The 25,683-nt window shown below is 39.5% G+C and overlaps 3 protein-coding genes across 3 annotated transcripts; all 3 read left to right on the forward strand.

Annotated features, from left to right (window-relative positions):
* Positions 1 to 1,487: 1,487 nt before the first annotated feature.
* PCOAH_00026330 (A/g-specific adenine glycosylase) lies at positions 1,488 to 4,036 on the forward strand (the record flags this gene model as incomplete). Its single annotated transcript, XM_020059438.1, has 5 exons — positions 1,488 to 2,948; positions 3,153 to 3,215; positions 3,383 to 3,457; positions 3,558 to 3,611; positions 3,733 to 4,036. 5 exons carry the CDS (start codon positions 1,488 to 1,490, stop codon positions 3,826 to 3,828), a joined length of 1,749 nt encoding a protein of 582 aa, XP_019914833.1.
* A 713-nt stretch (positions 4,037 to 4,749) lies between these two features.
* On the forward strand, positions 4,750 to 7,764 carry PCOAH_00026340 (Uncharacterized protein; the record flags this gene model as incomplete). The annotated part of the gene is made up of 1 exon (XM_020059439.1): positions 4,750 to 7,764. One exon carries the CDS (start codon positions 4,750 to 4,752, stop codon positions 7,762 to 7,764), a length of 3,015 nt encoding a protein of 1,004 aa, XP_019915085.1.
* A 1,019-nt stretch (positions 7,765 to 8,783) lies between these two features.
* Positions 8,784 to 9,620, forward strand: PCOAH_00026350 (Uncharacterized protein; the record flags this gene model as incomplete). Its single annotated transcript, XM_020059440.1, has 1 exon — positions 8,784 to 9,620. The coding sequence occupies one exon, from the start codon at positions 8,784 to 8,786 to the stop codon at positions 9,618 to 9,620; it is 837 nt and encodes a 278-aa protein (XP_019914951.1).
* Positions 9,621 to 25,683: the final 16,063 nt, after the last annotated feature.

The following is a 25,683-nucleotide window of genomic DNA, read 5'->3' on the forward strand; positions in this document are numbered from 1 at the left end:
TATCCTGGCACGCGCGTACGGTACAGCGCAGAAATGGCCACTCAGGTTGGCACTTTCAGGCCTGACTACGGATGATGATAATGTTTGTTTCTCCCCTGAAGGTAAGAGTAAGAGGTGCCCCCCAGGTCAGACTTCACGGGAGTATATTCCCGCGCCGTTTTTTAACAGCCACGTCCGAACGAATGGATCCTCCAAATTGGGCAATGAAAAGAACGACGATTGACCCCCACGTGGCGCGCTTTCATTTACAACAATTGAAACGAAGCATTTGAAGGAGAGCCTCCTTTTGTTCTGCCAGCTGCTACAAAGAGTGGTGGCTAACAACGTGGTGACGCGAATCGGCCTTGCTCTGCTAGCCAAATGAAAGAAAAAAAAAAAAGATACTAAACTGAAAAACAAATTCTAAATTTATTTCCACGTTGGAGAAAAAAAAAAAATTTTTTAAATAAGGAAATTTTACGAGTACATTTTTTTTCTCATTTGTTTTTTTTGTTCTCCATTTATGCATGCTGGGCAACGCTTTTTTTTTTTTTTTTTTTTTTTTATGTAGAAAAATATTTCCGTTCGGGCCACGTCAGGTATTATGGGGCTACAACACCGAGACGGCGCTAATCCTATACACAGCACCTAAACAATTATGCTTAAGAGGGGACCAGTCGATTTCCTGGGAATTTACGCTTATTTAAAGGGAAATCTCAGAGGACAGATACATCTCCCAACATCGTAAAACAAATACCATTTGCAGAAGTAGCCCTTGATGGTGCACAACTTTGCGAAGTTCCGAAGGAAAAACACATCACACCATGAGTCGCAACCGATGCATTGGAAAAACACATCAGAGGGAATTACCTTCGGCACATTGTTTATGCAGCTAATTCGGATAGGTTGATCTTTTTATTTTTTGTAAAAGCGTCCTACCTCCCAATGCGCTTGATAGAGAAAAAATTGTTAGGTTAAATTTTGCAATGTTCCAGATTGGAAGAAAGAAAAAAGAAAAAAAAAGACATATTTCGTGATTGTCACTGTGGATCTTTTCTTCCCCCAATGGGATTCTAATTCTACCTGGTCCACTGAGAAAAAAAAAATAAGGGACCAAATGTTTACCCTATCTGAACACCTTTAAACGTGTAATAAAGAAGCAGTTCCTCCTTGTGCCCCGAAAAAAAAAAAAAAAAAAAAAATGGGGGAATGCTCCAAAGGGAAAACAAAATAACCTGGGCATTTTCATCACGAAGAGTTCTCAAAAAAAATTATATGCGAACTGAAGATAGCCCCAGGATGATACACACAGGGGGGTACACTTTTTTCACCTTGCGAGCAGTAACCCCCTAAGGAAGGGGCAAAAACTAATAATAGCAATGATAAGAATAGTAGCAGTAATAATAGGAATAATAATCGTGTAGAGGCCACAAATCGGAGGAGCACCCATCAAGGGGGGTCCCAGACGGAATAGGCTACCCACAAAGGGGAGGTATTTTTTTCTCAACATGGAGGATGTAAAGGCGGAGGAGTCCCCCCAGAACGGGAAGGAGCACGCCGAGCCAGAGTACCACTACGATTTTCTAAAAAGGCACAGCTCGGAAATGAAAAAAGATCTCCTGGAATGGTATTACAAATATAGGAGAAAACTACCCTGGCGGAATGACCAACCACCGTACACGACCAGCGTTCAGGTGGAGGTGGGAAATCCCCAGGGCGATATAAGGAGCTACTTCTGCAAAGGGGGAGATGCTCAAATTAGCAGAAATGGTGCGAATAGGAAAGATGGAACGAGACTTATTACAAAAGGGAGGAAAAAGGACCAAGAGGAGTTACCCCTCAGGGAAGTAAAACGAGTTAAGAATGAATGCGTACTGAAGAATTCACCTGAGGAGTGCAAAGGTCAGTCCAGCAATAAGGTGGAGGCTACCCAGGGGCAATGTGTTACTACCCCAATTAGTAACACCCAGGCAGAAGTAAAACAAGAGGATGACCCATTGCCCCCAAATGAGAAACAACACTTAAGTGTTCGGGGCTACCAAATATACGTAAGTGAAATAATGCTACAACAAACAAGAGTCCACGCAGTAGTAAATTTCTACCTTAAGTGGATGAACAAATGGGGCACCATTTTCGAGCTAGCCAAAAGTAACCTGGATGACGTTCTCATATTGTGGAAGGGACTAGGATACTACAACAGAGCGAAGAACCTACTAGACTGTTGCAAACATGTGGTTGACAAATACGATGGGGTGTTTCCTAACGATTTAAAGCTACTCAAAGAGTTGCCAGGAATAGGGGATTACACGTCCAAGGCGATCTGCATACATCTGTACAACAGGAAAGATATATGCATCGACACAAATGTGATTAGGATTTTTTCTAGAATTACGGACACCATTAATTATAGCGGTTCCACCGTTTTAACGAAGCACTGTGAACGGGTCAGCCACGTTTTGTGTGAGGGTGACTCCAATTATTCTGACCTCAGCCAGGCTTTAATGGACTTGGGGTCCAGCATTTGTAATGGCACCCCCCAGTGTGCTCAGTGCCCCTTGAACAAACATTGCCTCATCTATTTGAAGAAGAAGAATAATAATAGTAAGAAAAAAGACAGTTCGTTTTATTTGACCCACCCCGATGGATGCAAGCTGTGCGTCCAAGACAGAAACGTCGAAATTAAGTGTGTTCCCTTGACGAAGAAAAAGAAGAAAACGGAAAAAATATGCCTCGTTCTCCTGGTAAAGAGGAGTGGCCCTCCAAAGGGGAAGGGAACAAGTATAATCAACAAGGTGGAAAAAAAGAGCACGAAAAAAAAAAAAATTACCTTAACGGGTCAGAAAAGTGGGGAACACCTGGAGGATGATTACTATTTGATGATCAAGAACACAAACTCGAATTTGTTCTCAATGCATTATTTGTTTCCCCTTTTGCTCCTGGACCAGTTTGATAAAAAACATGTGCACACGGTATGGTTATGATGATGAACGAATGGAGGGAGCCTTTCCCCCCATCTCCCATGGGGAGTATCATTCTGTCTCTGCACACACGGTCATTGGTCTCCCCCGTTTGTGAAAACATAACCCGTGGTCAATTCTTCATTTCAGAATGACGATGCTTTGAGGACATATCTGTATACACCCAATCTACATGTGTTTTTTCCCCTTGTTTAGCATTTAAATGAGTTGTTGAGTAGCCTAAATTTGAACAACTCCCTGGAGGATTCCTTCACCTATGTAATTTTTGTGACCTCCGTTGTTTTTTCCCCCAATATTATATTTTTTTTTTATTATAATTTTTACCTGCACCGTTCAGGCGAATTTGTGCTGCTACACCTACAATTTTGCACACATTTGTAAATTTCCCGACTAGCTATTTTTTTTTTTTTTTTTTTTTTTTCAAGATCAACAATTTTAAGCATGTATTTTCTCACCTCACATATGACACGCACATTTACGTATGTTCTGTCCTGAACGAGGTAGGGAAAAAAGCTAGTACGCAGTTTTTTTTTCACTTTTACATTGTCCTTTTTTTTTTTCTCCCTACAAAGTACGCATATATGTTACCTTTTTTTATAGGAAAATGTTACAGAGGGGAAAGAAAACGTCTGGATAAAGTTGAAAGACATGCAGGTATTGTTTGATATGTTTGTTGCTCATTTGTCAATATAACGCTGTACTTTTTCTTTTTCTTTTTTTTTTTTTGCCACCCCTGTGTTTACACGTTTGAAATGTTTCCCCCAACCACATACAGGACTTCACGCACAACAGCTTTTGTCAAAACATAATAGACCACTACAGAAAAAGCGTGACTGGGTCTAGGATGTATCTCTCAGAATTTTGCTTGTAGACACGAGGATATGGGGGAGGCACCGGTTGCGTATTTTTGCATTTCCCTCGAGTGCTACGGGGGAGGGCAGTAAAATTGTCCCCACATCGTATGCATGGGGGGATGCTACGCCGAGGGCCCATTTGTGAGTCAAGGCGCTACGACATTTCTCGGTCTATCTGGCGCTCCCAATTTAGTTTAACGAAGCTTCATTGGACCCCACTTTTTTTCCATCAAAATTGCGCGTAACTCGATTTAGCTTGTTTGCAAGTGTGTACCGCGCCCGTTTGGGGAAGTCGCCTCGTTGCTCAGTTACTTTGCTGCTTCGTTACTTCACTTTTGCAGTGTGCCATTTTCGCTGACTTTTCTATTTTTACATCACCACATTGATATCCCCCTTTTGAAGGGCCAACGTGGGAAACTGAAAAAGGCTCCCACGGCAAGCAAAGTAGTTATTGTTTATTTTTTTTTTCCTCATTTTTCTCTCATTTGTGCCTGTCAAAGGAGAAAACTATGTCTCCATGCATGACCCTCCACTTGCCCTCTTTTGGCATACCTTTACATGCGTAAGTGCATGTGCTATTTTTAGTGAATCTTTTTTTCGCATTAAGCATGTGCTTGTCACCATTGAAGAAAAGTAGAAATGTTCTTTATACACTGGCTGTGAAAGAATTTGAGTGTGTCTTTACTCCCCCGCTGTATACGCCGATTTATTTGCCACGGCTGTTGAGTTTTGTTCGGTAGGACGGAAGAGCAGAAGGTATATAGCCCCCTCCTAAACAGACTAAATGATGTGGGAGATAGTCATAACCCCTTGGCAGGAGAGACCATCGAGGTGTTTTGCCCCCTTCCATTGTGCTTCAAGGCATGTGAAGAGGTGAAACATCCACTTGAATCGATTTACATTTGAAGAACTGACTAAAATAGGGGATCAAAAAAAACATGGGAAACGAATGCAGCTGTGGAGAAATGAACAGCGCGAAAGCGCAAATGTCTACCGGAGAAACGAACAAAAAGCTGCAAGATATACGCCTGTGCTGGGATGAAGACGTGGGGAATAACATCCTAAGCGAAGATGAAGAGACGGAAGACGACAACTATTTCTACCGTTTGGAGAGAAATAAAAATATGAATAAGTCAGGTGAAAAAGAAAAACACAAAGAGGAGGAACATATCGATAAATCGAAAATTTTAGCCGATCAACTAGAAGGAGAGTACACCATTAACGTGAAAAAAATACTCATGTATGTTAGGGAGTACGAGGACGATTTTCTCCTTTTCTTTAAAAAGAGAAACGCCACAAGTTTGATCTTCCTAAAGTATATAATTTTAAATTACGAAAAATACATGCTGCGCATTGGCGATACAGGTGTGGTATACATCGGGGAGGTCAGTCCAAATAATGAGAAGCATGGGTTAGGAGTGATCATTACACCTGACCAGTGTATGTACATAGGGGAGTTTGAGAAGGATCAAATTACAGGGTTCGGTTTGTATGTGCATTTCTCCAAAAGTATTTATGTAGGACACTGGAAGGGAGGCAAGACAAATCACTACGGGATCTTCACCCATACAGATGGTACCTTCTACAAAGGATTCTGGTCCAATGACAAACAGAATGAAAAGGGAATTGAGCATGTTAATGCGAATTATGTCTTCTTAGGTAATTACAGAAGAGGAGAAAAAAATGGCTTTGGAGCATTTATTCTGAAAAATGAGTCCATGTATATTGGGAATATAGAAAATAATTGCTTCTCCAAAAAGGGGATTTACTTTTTTAATAGGAAAAAAATGTACATAACTAACTGGGAGAAAAACTGCATAGGGGGTGCTTGCGAAATCGTCTGGTTAGACAGGAGGCAGTTCTATGGCTATCACTCTACCAATAATAGCAAAGAGGGCATAGGTATTTACAAGTGGAATGATGGAAGGATATACTTTGGAAACTGGTCTAACAATAAGCAACACGGTTATGGGGTCTTCATTGTGATCAAGCATATTAGGGAATATGAACGGAGAGAAAAGGCCCCCTTTTTCTTCTTTTTCCAACAGACAAGAAAGGTGAAGGAGTACTTATTTTTAAATCTTTTAAAGGAGTCCTTTTTTGAGAAGGGCCGGGTGCGCCGCAAGTTGGAGAAGGCCACCTGGGGAGAAGCCATAGACCACGGTTCACCACGCGGAACGGCATGGAATGACGCTTCGAAAGAGGCACCACCTCAGGATGAACCCCCAAACGGGATGACGCCCCAGTGTAACAACCTGGATGCGTACCTCTTCCTGAGGACGCTACTACGCATGAGGTATTACCAGACCTGCCGCTCCTACTTCGACCACCTGCAAAGGAAAAAGTGCAACAGCTTCAAATTTAACTGCACCTTCTATGAAAGGGTGAAGGAGCACATTTGTTCTGTAACGAATAGCTACTTGAATCGGCGCAAGGTGAAGGAGCGATGGGGGGGCAGCGACTCACCTGCGTGGAGCGCCCTCCAGGGGGAGGCAAGCCACGCAAGTGAAGAGACCGACGACACGGATGACGAAACTGACTATACGGATGAAGAGACTGACGAGACAAATGGAGACAATGGTGAAGAGATCCATCAGGGGAACCACCCCTCCTTCGAAGATATTGAACGTCTGAAAAATTACCTAAGCCGCCTAAACCTGAGCCATGTCCGCGAAGAGGATATCACCCCACAGAGCCCCCTGTTTGCACTTGCATCTAGTAACCTTGTCCTTAAATTGGGGAGGTGGGAAAATGGAAAGTTGCAGGAATGGATTCACTCCAGCGATCGCTCCCGCGCAGCGGGCGGGCACGTCAGGCACAAGGTAGCCAGTCCGTCAAATAAGCATGAAATGTCATCAAATGGGAAGAAGGAAAAAAGAAAAAAAAAAGGACGCACGCAGGAATTGTTCCCCACGCCGTGTAATCACTGTGTGATCGATAAATTTTTGGACCGAATGTCTTCCTCTGAGGGGGGCAGCAATGGAAGCAGTGAGGAGGACATCCAAAAGAACGGTCATACGAGCAGTCATATGAAAAGCCAAACGAACCACCAACCGCACGATCACCACAACGATGGGGGATACGCCCCCTTCGGTGCTGCTCGCAAAGGGAAGAAGACCCCCGCGGCAATGCCCAGGAAAGGCCTTCCACGGGGAATGTCCCCCATTTTGCATGACAAACAAAAAGGAACCCGCAGTGATAGCGGTTCAGGTTACACGAGTGGGGGAAGTTCCTTGGAGATGACATCTTCCACGTCCCATTTGAGAGATGGTCACCAGGCCACCACCTCTGTCGTAAAGGAGGAGACGGATGTGCAAAGTAGTTTTACCGATATGGACAGCATAAGGAAGGGAGTAGATCCAGGGGAAGTCCCAACCGTAAACATCCTCCACAAGAGCAGTTCCATTACATATGAAGTCACCAAAGAGAGTCATAAAGTAACAACCCAAGACAGAAAAGTAAATCGAATGAACAGAGGAAGCATCCACAAGGGGGAGAATGAAGTAGGAGATATGGACAGTACTCACGAAATGAATGTGCGGCATGCTTTGCAGGGGGAGAAGGGTTCCCACCTTGGGCAGGAAAGTAACTCTATAGGGGGGAAGAAACCCGGACATCGGAACAGAAGCACCAGCCCGAACGATGCACGTAGGGCCAACAAATTGCGCCCTCATTTTCCGGGCCTTCCAGAGAAAGACGAGGAAGGTATCCTTTCCAGTGTTAACTCTCGCAACTACGATTTGCCAAAGAAGGGGTTCTCCCTAATATGGAGTTTGAAGAGAATGAAAAATTCCCATTTATCCGCCAATGAGCACATGACCTTTGAGGCCCCGATGGCGTATGTCGATGAGGAAGACAGCCAGTCAGGGGTATGCCATAAGAAGAAGTCCTTTTTTGGCAAACTCCTCCGGGTGGGCCGCCGTACCGGGGGGGAAGCAAAACGGGAGGAGTAACCGTTTGAAGTGACAATGTGAAGCCTCCCAATCTGCCATTACGACCGCTCGGAAGCATCAGCCCGGTCGCTTCACAAACAAACCCTAGGGGGAAGGGGAAAATCACACCATAAGCACGCTCGTTCATTTTGTCCGTGCCAACCAACGGAGGAAGAGGCACGAAAAAAAAAAAAAATGGCTACCATAAGGGGAACAGAATGATTCCCCTCTAGCTCTTCCCTAGCAGCATGTGCCAATTTGTTAAGCTGTTATGTTTGTTCGTTTGACGATCTTTTGCTGTCCTTTTTTTTTGGGGGGGTCCAAATTTTCTTTGAAGAAAGAGGTCCCTTTGTCCAACTTGATCTGAACGTCTCTGCGCTTTGCGTGGAGGTAAAACTGATGATTTTTTCTTTTTTTTTCATCTGCAGTGGAAAGATGGCTCCTCTTTGTGAATTTTCCCGTTTAACAACATATCCCCTCTTAGGGGAAGAGGTGGAAGTGCCTCTTTTCAATTTAAATGGTGCACTGTGGGAAGGGGTAGCCAAAAAAAAAAAAAAAAAAAAAAAAAAAAAAAAAAAAAAAAAAAATATATACATATATATATAGTGCAACATGTGAGGGACCGATTTGCACTTTTTTGAAGGCGCAAAACAGGACTTCATAAAAGGCTCTTTTGCGAAAAGGGAGCATTCTTATTTTTGCTTTTCTCATGTTTCGCTGCGCTACATATTTAATTTCCCCCCTTTAGGGACAAATGAATGGCGCAGTTGTAAAAAAAAGGGTTGCCTCTTTTGTGGAATGCACCCTTTGGCTAGCAGCTCATCATTTTTAACGCCTGCGTCGTTATTTTGCAACATGCGATTTATGAGCGCAGTGCAATAGGTAGGGAAGCTGAAGGGGGATTTTTTACTGAAGAGGGAAACGGAAAAAGGGAAACAATTCCGCGTCACCATTTGGAGTAACCACTCCGAGTTATCCTCCTCAGTGGCGCCACACGACCAGGGGTATGCATTTTACTCACACATGTGATCGCCTCCCAAATGGACAGCAGAGACGACGCACTCCTACAGAGTGAGGCATTTTCCCTGGAGGAAATTTTCGAGAGCGACATAACGAACGAGGAAAACAAATCCATCGTCGAATATTTCAGACAAGTGCAAAATGAGAGAGACCAACTTCCAAGTACAGTCAGCGTGAAGAGCATAAAAGGGGAAGAACAACAAAGTGGAAACAATGAGGGGAAATCCAATTCAAAACATCAAATATTTGTACTACTGGACCAGTACAAGGAGACTAATTTGATGAAGTATGATTGTTCCACATGGAAAGAGGACGTTGTACATTATGTGAAAAGTGTGAGGAAATATATGCACAGAAAATACAACAGGAAAATAATCGATGGGTTCAAGTATCATAGTGCTAAGTGTGCTGTACTGTCAAAACTGAAAAAAAGGGAAAACTTAATTTCCGTTTTTTCTTCATCCCCGCTGTGTATTCATTTGTATATCTATGGCATTAACTACAAACAGGTGGTTCACTACCTCCATGTGATAGCTAGCCATTTGGTTGATCAGAAGGAGGGGCACTCGTGGATGCTGTACGTATGGATTATTTATTTGCTCATTTTGCTGGATTCGTTGCAGGCCCTGGACTCGAGCGTCTCCTCCGATTTGCAGGCAATCAAGCGGGCTTGCGCAGAAAGAGGAGAAGCCGTAGAGAAGCACAACGCCGTGCACCCAAGTGAACTAACCTTCCTGACCCATTTTTATTGCAACTCACCAAATGCAATAAGCAGCACCGCGTGTTCATCCCACTGCCCCCAATCCATTTATTACATAATTTACTACCTCATCACGGAAATATTTAATCAGAAATGAGCCACCTGTGGGGTAGCGACACGGGAAGTGATTCGTGTCCCCATGCGGCGTTGTGTGTTAAGTTCCACGTGACAGAAAATTATTCATGTGGAAGGTGTCTGTTAGGGTTTCATAAAGGAAAAAGAAAAAAAAAAAAAGGCGGGAAGAGTTACCCAAGTGCAAAGCGGGGAATAAACAGCGGAAGAAAAATGTGAAAATGGCGTAACCTGCCGCAGCAGAGGTAAATGTTCCTATGCAGAACTGTGTGGCGCAGGGGACTCAAAGCAGACATTTCGCAAAATGTTCCTTTCTCACCTTTTTTCATGGTGTCGCTAATTCGGCACGCACACAAGTGTGTACATTTAGTCTGTTTATCGTTCTATTATCGTTCTATGTGACTGTCAGGAGTTACTCTTTTTTTCCTTTCGAATTTTTTTCACATATACTATACATTCGTTGTAAAAAAAAGATGCTCCTCTTTTTTTTTTTTTTTCCTTTTTTTCCTTCCTTTTTTCCTTTTTCCTTTTTCCTTTTTCCTTTTTCCTTTTTTCCTTTTTTCCTTTTTTCCTTTTTTCCTTTTTCCTTTTTTCCTTTTTCCTTTTTCCTTTTTTCCTTTTTCCTTTCTTTCTTTCTTTCTTTCTTTCTTTTTCTTCCTTTTTTTTTTTTTTTTTTTTTTTTTTTCTCTTCGCTTTCTTTTCATAGGTTCACCCTTCCGGCGCAAGTCCTCCACCCTGAGCCCCTGAGTACCAGGCCATATCATTGTTCTTAAACCCTGAAATAGCTAAACACCAGGCTATATTGTTGTCCATACACCATAAAACAGCTGAACAGCAGGCCACATTGTTGTTCTTATATCCTGGAACCTTAACCCCAATTGATAAAGGTTACAAGCCCTAAAATGTGAAATCCTACACACACCCCTAAATTGTGAAATCCTAAACTACACCCTAAAGTGCGAAATCCTATATACAACCCTAAAATGCGAAATCCTACACATACACCCCTAAAATGCGAAATCCTACACATACACACCCTAAAATGCGAAATCCTACATACACCCCACACACTCATTAATTCATCTTTACTTTTTTTTTTTTTTTTTTTTCTTTCTTCCTTTTCTTTCATGCACAAATTATATGCATAAGCATCCATATGCAACTAAACACCAGGCCACATTGTTGTCCTTACACCCTAAAATCTTAACCTTAAGTATGAAATCCTAACCATCGTAAATGCGAAATCCTATTGTCACACCCAACTCATTCATTCACCTTTATTTTTTTTTTCTTTTTTCTTCTTTTTCATTCTTTCCTTTACTTTGTATGCACTCTCTAAGATGCATACCCCTCCTTAAAAGAGCTAAAATACCAGGCCATATTGTTGTTCATATAACCTAGAAAATGGACCTTATTCCAACGTCCTTAACCTTCACTCTAATATCCGGAACCTTCATTCTAATACCCTTACAACTTCATTCTTTCTAACAACCTTATACTCTTCCTTCCCTTTTCTTTCATATAAAAGCAACTTCCCCTCATCTAGAAGATGAAGTAGTTCTGGTGTATGGGATGGAATATTCCGTCATGGAATAGGTTGCTGCAGAACCTTCTGTAGAATATTGAGTAAAATTTTCGTTATCTGACGTGTTGAATTCATGTCTGAAAGTTGATCTTTTTTTCCTTCCTCCAGAATGGTTATTCCCCTTAAAAAACAGTGATTTATACTAAAAGGAAAAAAAAAAAAAAAGAGAGGTGTTATTGTGGTATTGGTGTATTATTAGAGTGTGGTGGTGTTAGTGTGGTATTGAGGTGGTGTTCTTACTTACCTTATAGAAGAGGAGAGCCAGTGTTGGTAATGCGATTGCGGCAAGTCCACCTGACACAGCAGGCGCCACGGCACCACCATCTCTGGCAGCACTTGCTCCTCCAGCTCCAGCTGAAAAATAAATAAGTACATGAAATAATCTTAGCGTATTCCTCCTCCTTCTTTTTTTTTTTCCTTACCCCTCCTTAGACCCTTCCTTCCTCCTTAGGAAGGTAATGTTCCTTCCCTTTCCTTCCCTGAACAGGGAATTGTTGTTCCATTCCTTTCTTTTCCCCTGAAGGAGAAGGAATGTTGTTCCCCATGGGAAGGTAATGTTCCCTTCCTTTCCTTCCCTTAGGGGAAGTTATCCCTTTCTTGTGGAAAGTACCTTCCTTTCTTTTCCCTCTAGGAAGTTGTCCCCTTCTCTTACTTCCTTAGACCTTTCCTTCCTTTACCCTAAAACCGGAACCCATAACTTCCCTCCTTAGACCCTTTCCTTCCTCGTCCTTAGACCCTTCCTTCCTCCTACTTAGACCTCCCTTTCTTTGCTCCTCCTTAGATACATCCTTTCCTTCCTTCCTCCTTAGACCTTTTCTTCCTTCCTTTCATTCCTTTCCTTCCTACTTCCGTCCTTAGACCTCGCTTCCTTCCCTTTCCTTTAGGAAGGAATTGTTGTTCCTTCCTTCCTTTCCTCAAGAAAGGGAATGATTGTTCCTTTTCCTTCCCTTTCCTTCAGGAGGGAATGTTGTTCTTTTCCCCTCTTAAGGAGGAAGGAAGTTGTTCCTTTCCCTTCAGGAAGTGGGGAAGAGGTGTTTAGGGTTCAGGGAAGAATGGAACAACAATTTCCTCCCTGAGGGAAAGGGAACAAACTTTCTAAGGGAAGTATTTTATTCTCTTCCCTCTGTCAGAATACACGTACCTACTACACCTGTTGTAGCCCCGGATGTTCCTTCTGCAGGAGGAGTTTCTTGTTGAGGTTGTTCATTACCTAAAATGTAAGTGGGAGAAAATAATTTTCATGCAGTCTGAAATCATTGGACCTTGAAAATATTGTAGGGTTCACCTTCTCCATGCACGCAGGAAGGGAGTAAGTTTCCCAGGAGACATATTCCCCCTGTTTTATTTCTAATACACGTTCCTCTTCATGCATTGATTTACATTTTGTTCTTCTTAACTCCTGCGGGTCGAGTTTTTCGTCCTTCCTTTTAAATACCGCACAATCTGAACCTCCCACAGTGTCCCCCTCACTGTTTGTGCACAGTTTATTATAGGCATCAGCAGCTGTCTGCAGGTAAGATGCATAGTGATTACAGTACAGAATATTGTTTGTTGATAAATTCCCTTCTATTTTTTGGTAGTCCAAAGAATAATCGGATACTACTTTCCTTCTATTGAAGAGGGCCTTATCAATACTGCTGTCCTCGTACATATTGTTACACCCATCTCCAGATTTAATTTTTGCCAATTCACCATAAATATTTTTCATAACTCTCTGAAATAAGGTGGATTCGTCTCCCACATCCTTCCATACTATATTTCCTAGCCAATAATAAAAGAAAGTACACTGTGGACTGTAACGTGCGTACGTTCCTCCCGCGTGAAATGCGTAACACCACGCTTTCAACATTTTATCTATTTCTCCCTTAATATTTGGATGCGCACTTAACACGTCCCCCAATATAGTCGCTGTATTTCCCGGTTCAATGGTATAAACTCTACATTCATTTAGACCCTGCTCGAATGCATCGTACGCTGTTTGTGACGGCAATTCCAGGAGGTAAAAGCTCTAGAAGTTTAATGAATGGAATACATAATGTACACATGCTCCTACATGTGTTTCTTACATGCTTTCTTCATTATACTATATATATAAGAAGTATTATATGAGTGAAGTATTATACGCACGCGCATAATATATGTATTATATATTTATTCATTTTGAATAAGAAATGGTCCTTAGTACCTCTGTCATTATTTATGCATATTCCTTTTTGTATAGTGAATTCGTGCTAGGAATTGTTCTTATGTTCCGTATAAATATATGTGTATGAATATTGCTTGTTCCGTACTTATGAATACTAAATTCTTACTTTATCCTAATAGTACACATTGTTAAATTTTTAGAACAATGATACCATATTGTATATATACGTATTATACTATCATATGTATATATAATTAAGGCAAAATGTAGGAATTACTTGTAAGGGAAATTTGAAATAAGAACGAAAGGTGACAAATTCTTCATTTATTCCTTTTATTTATGTATTATATACATTGCATGGTATATATTTATCAGTAATATAACCATATTACTTCTATACACGCATTCATTACCTGCTTTCACATATATATACATGTGTATATGTGTATACGTTATATTCATATACGTGCATATATATATAATAATATGATTTACATTTTAATAAGAACTATTATATGCGTATAATGAATTTATGCTCAATTATGTTATTATAAAAAGAGGCGCTTGCTATTAAGAAACTTTTTAACAAATAGGTAGTGCAGTTCATACATGCTGACAGCATCTATCCCTCCTGCTAAATGTGTACACACTTATGAATATGTAATAAGTGGAGCGTATATTTGTGGATTACATTATGATTATACAACATCAAAGTTTGAATTATTTATACTTAAAAGTAAGGAGGAACATATTAATCCCTACAGTACTATATTGCAGCATAGCCCCTTTCACCAATAGCTGCTAATAATAACTTTCTTCTTTTACCCTTTTTCCTTTTTTCCTTCTTCTTATTCCATTTTCCTCTTTTCTTTTCTTTTTTCATTTTTTTTTTCTTTTTCCTTCTATTCTCTTTTTTCTTTTTTCCTTTATCTCCTTTTTCTATTATTATTACATTATACTCTTATTTTCTCAGCGTCCAGGTTTCACCCATCACTCTTTAGCGTTCAGGGTATCAACGTGCAGACATCAGGGTTTGCGGTATAGGAATAGGCTTTCAAGATCAAGGGTTCAGGGTTCACTGTTCTGGGCTTAATAATTATGCTTTAGTTTTAGGGTTTACAGTTTAGGGTTTAGGATAAAGTGTTAAGGTTTCACGGTTCGCTGCTTAGGCTTTAGGCTTTAGGGTTCTGCGCTTAGGATTCAGGCTATAGGATTGAGAGTTTAGGGTTCAGGGCTTAGGTTTTAGTATTAAAAGTTCAGGGATTTATGGGCTTAGAATGCAGGGTTACAGGATTCACTTTTTGGGGTTTAGTTTTCAAGCTTTAGGGTTCAGGGTCTAAGGTTCAGGGTTTAGGCTTCAGAATTTGGGGTTTAGTTTTGAGGTTTTAGGTTTAAGGGTTTATGGTACCGAGGTTAGGGTTCAGGGTTGACGCTTTAGGGTTGAGGCTTTAGGGTTTAGGGTTCAGGGTTTAGGATTTAGGGTTCGGGATTTAGGGTTCAGGGTTCAGGGTTTAGGGTTCACCGTTTAAGTTTCAGGGCTTACGGTGTAGGGTTTACTTTCAGGGCTTATGGTGTAGGTTTTTGGCTTCAGCGCTTAGGTTGTAGGGTTTAGGTTTTAGGGTTTAGGATTCAGGGCTTAGGGTGTAGGGCTTAGGTTTTAGGATTCAGGGATTTAGGGGTAAACTTTCAGAAACAAGGGGTTAGTGTTAAGAAACTAGAGTTTGTGTTTCAGGGCCTAGGGTTTAGTGTTCAGGATTTATTGTTTATGGTTTAGAGTTTAGGGCTTAGTTTTCAGGATCTAGGACTCTTGGGATCAGGATTTTGGGCCTAGGGCTTGGGGGCTTACGTTTTAGTGATTCAAGTTTTCATGTTCTACGGTTGAGAGTTCAGGGTTTCAGGGAGTCTATTACTCCTTTTGATGTTGCTTGCGATCCAGTAATTTAGAAACTGAAGACTCAACCTAAACCCTGAACACCTGTATCCTGAACCCCAAACCCCCAAACCCTGAAACCTCAAACCCTGAACCCTAATCATTGGATCCTGAAACTTGACCTCCGAAGCCTAAGGCCTGAACCGTGAGCCCCTAGCCCTAAGCCCTAAACCCTGAACACCGAACCTAAGCCGCAAACCATAAATTCTGAACCCTATGTCCTCAACAGTAAACCCTGAACCCTAAAACCTGAGTCATAAACACTGAACAGTATAAACTAAACGCTAAACTCTAAACGCTAAACTCTAAATCCTAAACCCAAAACCTTAAACCCTGAACCTTAAGCCCTGTGCCCTGAATCCCTGAAGCATGAATCCCTGAACGGTGAATTCTTGAAACCTGAACCCTAGACCATAAGAACCTGTGAATATATTTTTATGAACATATTGTGTCCTTCAGTAGAAGAAATTAATCGAGGAAATCGATTTGGGGTGAAATATTTTCTTGACTCATATTGATTACACGTATATATGAGAAATTTGGTAGAGTATAAGAAGGAAGAAATAAAATATAAATAAGAAAAAGGACATGAATAAGTGAAATACGTTGTGTGTTGGAAAGGGGGGGGGACTCGAATAGTGTAGGATGTATTATGTATAAATAAGTTATTTATGGTGTCGTCCACGAGAGAAGAATGGGAAGAATTATTAACTCTGAGGAAGAATAATCCAATGAATATGATGATATACGGAGGAGTGTGTTCTTGAGAAAATGCATACATTTGCTTAAATGTAATTCGTGGGATTAAGCATATTATATCTTTTTCCCTATGCTGTGTATGTGTATAGCCTACTTTGAGTATGTATGAATGTACACATGTAGATAAAGGGGAGAGCGTTGTTCATATATGAACTAAATTACATATGGGCTAACAAAATCCAATAGCACCATTAATTATCAGTACAGCGTAGTTATAGATGATGAAATTTTTTTTGCCAAAATAAAACTGTATTCTTGTTTACGTAATAGTTGAAGAAGGTGAATAGTCGTACAGCGCTAAAAGTAATGGTGCAAAGTATAATTAATTAGTGCATAGATGGAAGGTGTGCACAGGGCTCAATTCTTAACCTCCATTTTTAACGTTTTAATGTATGAGCCCGTATTTTCACCTTAATTATGTGTACTTACAATAATTTGGCACATATGTATATATGGAATATATTGTGATTTCGTCCCTGTGGAAATGGAATAATCTGTATTATTAGGAAGAAAGTGAAAGTTTTGATACATACTTCCTTCTGTTATAATCTTTGTTAAAGAAGCGGAAGAGAAAAATTTTCCTGCACCCACATGTGTCTGCTCATAATGTATGAACACATATATGAACAACACATTTTATAACATAAATTTATATTATATACACAGATATGTACATATATAATGGTGAACAAACTACAGGAAGATGATGATGGACCTCAAGTATTAGGGGTCCGTATACTTTTTTTTTTTCAAAATATGTGCACACATATATTATGTATACTATTTTCCATGTGAAGTATAATGAACATAGAAGAAAGGAATACATACATAAAAATATATATATTTGCACTATTTACATTTGTAGAGGAAGCAAGTAGAACAATTACCCTCAAATACAAGGTACTATAATAGATTCAATGAAGGTTGGCAGCATTGTACTGGAATTAATTCTTGGCCAGAAAAAGTAAAAGCTGAATTGAAACAGTGCCATGATATTAAAGCATATGCTGAACAAATTGTAGGGGCACTATGTTACGCAGCACACATGAAGAGTGCCAGTACATCCAATAAAGACTTTTGCACTTTCTTCTATTTCTGGGTAGGAGAAATGTTATCAAGTAAATTTGAGGAAGATACATCATTCAATAAAGCTATTGAATTGATTAGAACTACATTAGAGTCCACTAATGAACATCATAAGTGTAGCTTTAAGGACCACAAGAATCACAGGGAATATATCAAAAAATGGAAAGGAGTATATGACCTTTCCGTAGACTGCGTTACTATGCAGGATGTATTGGGAGACCCTAACGCCCTCTGTACTCAGGACTATTATAAACACCTACAGGAAGCTGTTAAAGCTTATAATGCAGTCTGCACAAATGGTACAATGGAGGATGATGCATACTGTAAAAAAATTGAAGCTGCACTTGGAAAAAATGAACACGGGAAAGTGCTACAATTAGAGTCTGAAACGGAAACAGTTTCAAAGGAAAGAGCACAGTCCGTACGTGGGGCGCAATCTCAAGGCGAAAAACTTTCGGTTGGTACTACAATATACAAGAATGTATGCTTCGGATTTAGTACTACTTCTACAGGGGATTTAAAATGTTCCACTACCGAGGAACACCGTGACAGTGCAGATGCTCCAAGTAGAGTAGGTCACCTACAGGGTTCTCAAGTTCCTCCTCCTCATTCTACCCATATCGAGGTCAGTAGAGCAAAAATAACAATAATAATAGTAGTATAAATTTAATCCCGCCCCCCTCCTTCTTCCTTATTTAGAGTGAATAAATATATACGCACACACACATATATATTGTGTTCATGATACTATGTTAATATGCACAATGAGCGAAGGAAAGGAGGGTCTAAGGTGGAAGGAAGGGGTCTAAGGAAGAAAGGAAAGGAGGGTCTAAGGAGTGTATATTTGTTATACTGTTGATAATTTAGTTTTTTTTTTTTTTTTTTATTGCTACTATTACTTACTTTATATAAAAGGAAAGGAAATGCTGTAAATGCTAATGTGCCAAATATAGAAGAAAGAGCAGTGGTGGTGGTGGAAGGAAGGTTGTTAGGTGGGTGGTAGGAAGCTTGCTAGGATGGTGGATGGAAGGAAGTTTGTTAGGTGGGTTGTTAGGGGTGGTAGGTGGGTTGTTAGGTGTGTGGTAGGTGGGTTGTTAGGTGTGTGGTAGGTGGGTTGTTAGGTGTGTGGTAGGTGGGTTGTTAGGTGTGTGGTAGGTGGGTTGTTAGGTGTGTGGTAGGTGGGTTGTTAGGTGTGTGGTAGGTGGGTTGTTAGGTAGATAGTAGGTGGAACGAAAGGGATCTAAAAAGGAAAGAAAACGGACGTCTAAAGAGGAAGAAGGGAAGGATGTGGTCTAAGGAGGAGGAAGAAAAGAGTTCTAAGGAGGGAAGGGTTAAAACTAAAAAGAGTACTCCTTTGGTCATATATGTGTATATTCTACTAATTACATTTTTGTAGGATCCGTATTTGAGTGGTTTACCTTCAAGTGCAACGTACGAGGACCTTGACACTAGCTTCGACCTATACAAGGAATATGGGGATGTCACCACAATAAGGAGTAAACTGCAGAGTATAGTAGGGACATATGGCAGTATAAGTGGTTGCATAGATCAAATTGCCTCAGCGTGGTACTACATAACCACAATGATGCCGAAAAATGATCCGTTCTATCAGGAGCGTTGTAATTTTTTTTATTACTGGCTAGGGGACCAAATGTGGGGAAAAGTAAGCGACGCCACTGAATTCCATGGAGTCATAGGCATGGTCTATGGTAAATTACCGGAAATGAGCGATAAGCTGAAGTGTACAGATCCGTACCCCACTATTACTAAAGAGCAGTTTGAAAAAATAAAAATAATGTTTGATCACACTCAAGACTACCCAACTATAATGAACAAACTACAGCTGAATGGATACCGTTGTACTGAGAAACTGAAAAAATATATGGATGACATCTTTAAAACTTATAATAACGTACATCAGAAATGTCAGAATAAACAGAGTGATGACTACTGCCAAAATTTTGAAAGTACATATGGGCCATACTGTAGTAGGGAGTTTGCAAAATTATCATGTTCAGCAGGAATAAGTGCGTCCGCCACTGCTGTTTCTTCCATATTGGGAATAGGAGCACTACCAACGGCTGCTTTTTTTTTATATAAAGTAATGATCTTAATAAAAATATACACATATGTACATATATATATATGGACATATGTAATTATATATATATATATATATATATATATATATATATATATATATATATATATATATATATATATATATATGTATGTATACATGTATATATATGTATGTGTATATATAACTATATATGTACGTATATATATATGTATGTGTCTCTCTATATATATATTTGTACCCCTTAACATTTGCAACACCACCTCCTTCCCTTCACGTACCCCTTTTCTTAGCATAATCTTCTACCTTCTTGGATAAAGGACAACTTTTTGGGGGGAGGAAGGAACAATAACATCAACAGCAGGAACAGCAGTAATAGAAGCAGAAAAAAAAGATCCGCTGCAAAGAACTGGGACACATTCACGAACAACAATTCAACAACCACGGACTCCACATTCGACTCCGCAGCGGACGTCTCCACAGCAGATTCAACCATAGCAGATTTCACAGATGGATCTACTGTATATAATGGACGGCGATCAACATCACCCACACAAAGAAGAACAGGAGCAGGAACAAGTAATAATAGAAGTCAGCCACAACAAAAGCAAAAGCTACAACATGGAAGGCAAGGTCACCGAAATATAAGCTATCAGAGCATGTAGAACACCTGAATGGGAACTTCCCTTTCGGGGGGGGCCCATAAGAATCCGGGAAATTCATGCAGTGCAGGAACGGAAGGACCCCTCTTTTTTTTTTTTATTTTTATAAACTTTTTTCCTTTTTTTTTTCCCCTTCCTTCTTATTCCTTCCTTACTTACTTTTTATGATCATTCAATAGTAATAATAATTTCCTTCTCCTCTTTTTTTTTCTTCCTTTTCCTTCTTTCCTTCCTTTTCTTCCTTCGTTTTTTTTTCTATTCGAAATGAATATATATATATTACACTTTTAATTATATGTGCACATATTAATATGATTTGGGATGCGTGCAAATGTATGTATAAGGGATAATGTATTACCCCATTCCTCAGGGAAAGAAAAGAAAAAAAAACTTAAATAATCTGTGAATTTCCCTCAAAAAAAAAAAAAGAAATTAATCAAACGAAAAAAAAAAAAAAAAAAAAAAAGCCATCAATGAAATTGCTGGTGCAAGAAAAAAGAAATTAAAGTTTTGAAGGCAAAAAAAAAAGGAAGAAGTAAAAAAATTTTAAAAAGAAACAATATTGAAAAAAAAAAGAAAAGAAACAAAAAAATTAAGTCTACCATCTGTAAAATTTTAAAAGAAGAATGAGGCAAGTACACTCTATAAAAAAAGGGGGAAGGAAGAATAGATTCTATTTACTGCTTCGTGGGGAGGGGAATATTATGTGGGGTGATACCTTATATTCCTGCGACCCCGTGTATTTGCTCTTCCTCTTCCGTCGGTAGATGGTCGTGTGGTAATAGTGTATGGAGCAGAGTATTCCGTGTTAGAATATTCTACTGAATCTTCCACTGTAGACTCTTCTGTTGAAGTTTCTGTTGAGTCAAATGTAGAGTCCTCTAATGTTGAGTCCCCTTCTGTTGCGTCTGTTGTTGCATATTCCATAGAATCGTCGTCGTCGTCGTCATCTGAAGATTTGTTAAAATGCCGTTCCACGGATCTTCTTTTCCTTGGCTCTTCAGAAGTGTTATTCCTCTTAGAGAATAGTGAAGTATACTAATATAATGGGAAGGAAGAAAGAAAAGAAAAGATGGGATGGTGCAAAGGGGCGCAGCGCATATATTATCTTGTACGTTGTGCATTTGCTGTTTATACAACAGAAAAGGAAGTTACGGTACTGTAGGACGAAACAATGAACATAAGTAAATGTTTCTGTTCATTGTTTTATTATAGTATATATGTGCGTACGCACATAATACCTTATATAAAAGGAGGGCAGTTAGAGGAAGTGCTACTGCTGCAGCCGCAGATGGTATAATAGTGGTCACGGAAAGCGGAGATGGTGGTGAAGCACCACCTTCCACTGTACTCACTGCGGGACCTGGCCCATCTACATCCACCTTCGGGCCTTTTATATCCACTTCTGGACCTTTGATGTCACCTTCCGCCTTAGGTAATGTTACATCTACGTCCCCCTTCACCTGTGGATTCTGTGGACCTACAGGGCCGGTTGGACCCTTATCACCTAGTGATCCTGATTCACCCCTATGACCTTGTGGACCCCTATCATCTACTGAAAGAAAAAAGCGGGTAGTTAGGAATATGTGTAAAGTATAATGAATAACATACTACCAACCTAGGATGGGATGTGTTCACACCGCGTGGGTGTTGCTAAATCTTTGTGCGGCCCCTTCTTCCCTGGTTTTATATATACTTACCTGCTAATACACCAGTGGTGGCTCCGGATGTTCCTTCCGCAGGAGGAGTTTCTTGTTGAGGTCCTCTACTTGCTGGTGGTCCACCCGCAGGGAATGGTAATTGGGGAGGTTGAGGTTGCTGTTGCTGTTGTTGTTGCTGTTGTTGTTGCTGTTGTTGTTGCTGTTGTTGTTGTTGCTGCTGTTCCCTCTGTTGTTCACTCTGTAGTCTTTGATTCACTTTATTCCGCAAGGTGCCCAGTTTGTCTATATTTCGCATCACCCTCTTATTCCATCGTCCCTTCCACTGTCTACAGAAATCCGTATCACCTATATTCGGCCTTAAACATCTATCTTCCGTTCCCGTATAAGTACTATGTGCCCTTTCTAGGTACTCCTTGTAGTTTCTTAGACACTCCGTACTTGTAGCATTATAGTTCATCTGTATATAGCTATAGTCCTGGGTACAGTCGTATAATTCTTTCATACTTGGGAATACTTCCTCTGTTATTTCAGGATATAGAGATGGACACGGTCGTTGGTTCTCCATTATCCACACCTTGGGCAATTTATTTGAAATTTCCTTCATAATATCAGGGAATTCAGCACCCTGTCCTCCGTACAGTGCCAATACCAACTCCCCTAACCACCAATATAGGTACTGGCAGTATAATAATCTTTCTGTCGCGGTGCCCTTCTTATTTATATGACACCAAACATTTGCAATTTTCTCCTCTTCACCTTTCAGTTCTTTATACTTACTGGATAGACTTCCTAGGCCACTTTTCACTGTGTCATAATTACCGTCACATTTACTTTCCATTCCTTCTGCTACTCCCCTGAGTTCCTTGTATCGGGATTCTACACTCTTCCCCTTTAAACATTTCTCCTGCGTATGTGAAAAATGATATACATGAGCCACGTGTAGCTTACATATAAATTCGAGGTACAATATTGAAAAAGTTGTATTCACACTTTTTTTCTCCTTACCAATTCTGACATTTCCATCCTTCTTGCTGGTGTAATATTTTGACTTATAGGAACTTTACATTAATATGTGCGTACTCCTTGGTATACATTTTCCTTTAAAGTGCTCATTCCTTAATTATTTGTCTGTTCTTCTTTATTTATACCTACTCATGATTACGTAGGAAATTCCTTATTCCTTACTTTAAGTACTTCTTCCTTTTTTCTCTTCTGAGGTATAATTCATTGTAAACCCATACTACTCAAATATATGTATTATTCATATGTGAATATATTCTTTATTGAATACACAAAGGAAAGGAAGAAGAAGAAGGTGGGGTGGTAAGTTCGGAAGAATGGTGCTGTGGTATGCCTCTTACTTAATTTCTTCCTTTTTTTGCTTTTTCTCTAATTTATTATATTTTATGTGCGCCCCTTTATTCTTACACGATTCCTTATTATTTTCATCTATTCTTTCCTTTTTAAAAATATTTCTTTAAAAATAAAAAATTTTAACTATGTTATTTAGACTATGGAAATATTCTACATGTATTTAAATTCACTATTAAAGTTTTTTCACTCAGTATATTTAGCTACTCTTTATTGCGTTTTTGCTTCCCTTCTTACCTTTATGTGCTCATCAGTTATTCTGTACTTAATATATATCCATAGAGAAAAAATATAGAGAATGATTCTAAAATTTATTTCAAAATTGTTGTGTTCGGCACTTCATAAAGCAATATATGCGCACATGTCCTTATATATAAATACTCATCTCTGGTGCCTCATTTTTGCTGCTTGTTAGGTATTTCTATTCCGCAAGAATAATATTTCCTCATCCCCTTTTTTTTCTATTCTTACATATATAAAGAGTCCATTAAAAATTTCTTTGCATCTGCGAGATTTATACACTCGTCCTTCTTTTTTTTTTTTTTTTCCGTGTGTGTGTTTTTGCAAAAAAAAAAAATATGCGGTACAGTTCAACAGTTGTAAAAAATTCGGTGCGAGCACAAAAACAATGGTTCCTTCCCTTTTGTGACAAAATTTATATTAGGGCATTCTTTTTTTTTTTGGAATTTCTTTTTGACCAATATTATACCTAAATTACAATAAACACACAAGGAAAGGGTGAAGCTTTCCCTTTCTCTTCTGTGAAGGACATTGTGTAATTTTGCATTTTATATGTGAACTGCACATCTAAAAGATGTGTATAGCATAAAAGAAGGAGGGTGGGCGAACTTCCTTCGTGGGAACCTCCCCGAGAACCATCGCGAATCCGCGCACAATTTGAAACACGCTTTTCAAATGTCCATAAATTATAATTAGGAAAAAAGAAATTATTCTTTTGAACTGAAAAAAGTTACAAAGATAGAAACTTGTAAACAAAAAAATAAATGAACATTTTGAATCTTCAATAGAAAAAACATTTTACCAAACAAGTCAAAATAAAGTGAGGAAGTAAATTTTTTTTCTTTTCTCAGCCTATAAAAATTACACATGAAAGTGAACAGCTTAGTACAACACAAATTTAAAAAAAAAGAATAATAAGAAAAACAAAAATGTCATTCTGCTCTTTACACACTGTATAAACTGTGCCCGATTACTTATACCTCCCTCCGTGGAAGGATTCATGCAATGATGCATTACATTCTACCATAACCAATATTTCTTCCATGTCTATTATTATTTTCTCCCATTCCCCTTCTGGTAGATGCTGGTCGTGGTCTACTATTATATATGATAGAATCATCTGTTGTTGAGGCTACTGTCGTCATATCTGTAGAAGAAGTTTCAGTAAATGTGTCGTTGTCGTCAATGTGGTGTCGTCCCATTGATGTTGCTTTTGCTCTTCTTCTTTTGTTTCTATTGTTCGGAAAGTAGTTACTGATCCAGGAGGGTAGAAGATCATACTAAAAATAAAAGGGGTATAAAGAAGGAAAGGAAGAACAGGAAGGAATGTGAACTATATGTGTATAATGGATCTCATCCTATATTTATTCTTTTAAAAGAAAAAAGGGTATATATTCATAGAATGCTATTATTATATACTTTTAAGTATATCATAGTGGTAATTACCTTATATAAAAAAAAGGTGGTTAGTGGTAATCCGACTATTCCTAGTATGGAAGAAACAGCAGCAGCTGTTGCATTCATTCCTGCTGAACATGATAATTTTGCTAACTTCCGATCACACTGTGGCCCATATTTCTGTTCAAATGTTTTGCAATAGTCATTCTCCTTACCATTACATTCCTTTTGCACATTATCATAAGTTGAAAAAATATCTTGTAGGTATTGTTCAAATTTCTTAGTACAACGGTATCCATTCTGCTGCAGTTTGTCCTTTATAGTTGTGTAGTCCCTGGAATGGTCGTATATTTTTTTCATTTGCAAGAAGTGCTCTCTGCTGATCTTATCGTACAGATTTCTGCACTCCCTTGCATTTTTCTCCTTCGGTAATTTTTCATAAATTTTGTGCATAACATCCTGGAATTCATTAATTTTCTTCAGTTTTCTCCCTACTTTGTCCCCTAACCAATAATAAAAATACTCGCAACGATTTGTATAGAATGACTTCTTTTGCGTTATCATTTCCTTCATATAATACCACGCACCTGCAATGTCATCCATGCACTCACTCACCCCTCTATATTTTTGTACTTCATTCTTCAGATCACTCCTTATGGTAGGAACACCCTCATGTTCCATGTACACCATTGCGTTAGTGTCATACTCATCGTACACTTTTCTTGAGGGTAGTCCACTCAAATATGGGTCCCCTTCCTATAAAAATGGAATTGAGCAGAATGTGTACATATATAAGCATTTTTATGTGCTTGAACGTATCCCTTTTCCCCCCTTTTAAATTTACTTTCTCTTCTTGCCTTTTTAATATTTTTTCCCTATCTTCTTTTTTATGCACCCTTCACGTTTGTCCCATTGTCCGGTTTCCTTTCCCCCCTTGTCCGGTTACCCTTTATCCAGTTCCCCCTTGTCCACTCTCCCCCTAGTCCGCTTTGACCAGCTATCCGGTTTTCCCCCTTGTCCCGTTGGACACCCTCGTCCGGTTTCCTTCCCCCCCTTGTCCGGTTGAAAACCTTATCGGGTTGTCCTATCTACGAAGAGTTCTTCCCCTTAGGCTACGCCTCCTCTAATTAATCCGACGTAATCGTCTGTCTGCGAGGAGTTTTTCCCCTA

Source organism: Plasmodium coatneyi, chromosome 9 (genome assembly GCF_001680005.1).
Source record: "Plasmodium coatneyi strain Hackeri chromosome 9, complete sequence".
NCBI classification, from domain to species: domain Eukaryota; phylum Apicomplexa; class Aconoidasida; order Haemosporida; family Plasmodiidae; genus Plasmodium; species Plasmodium coatneyi.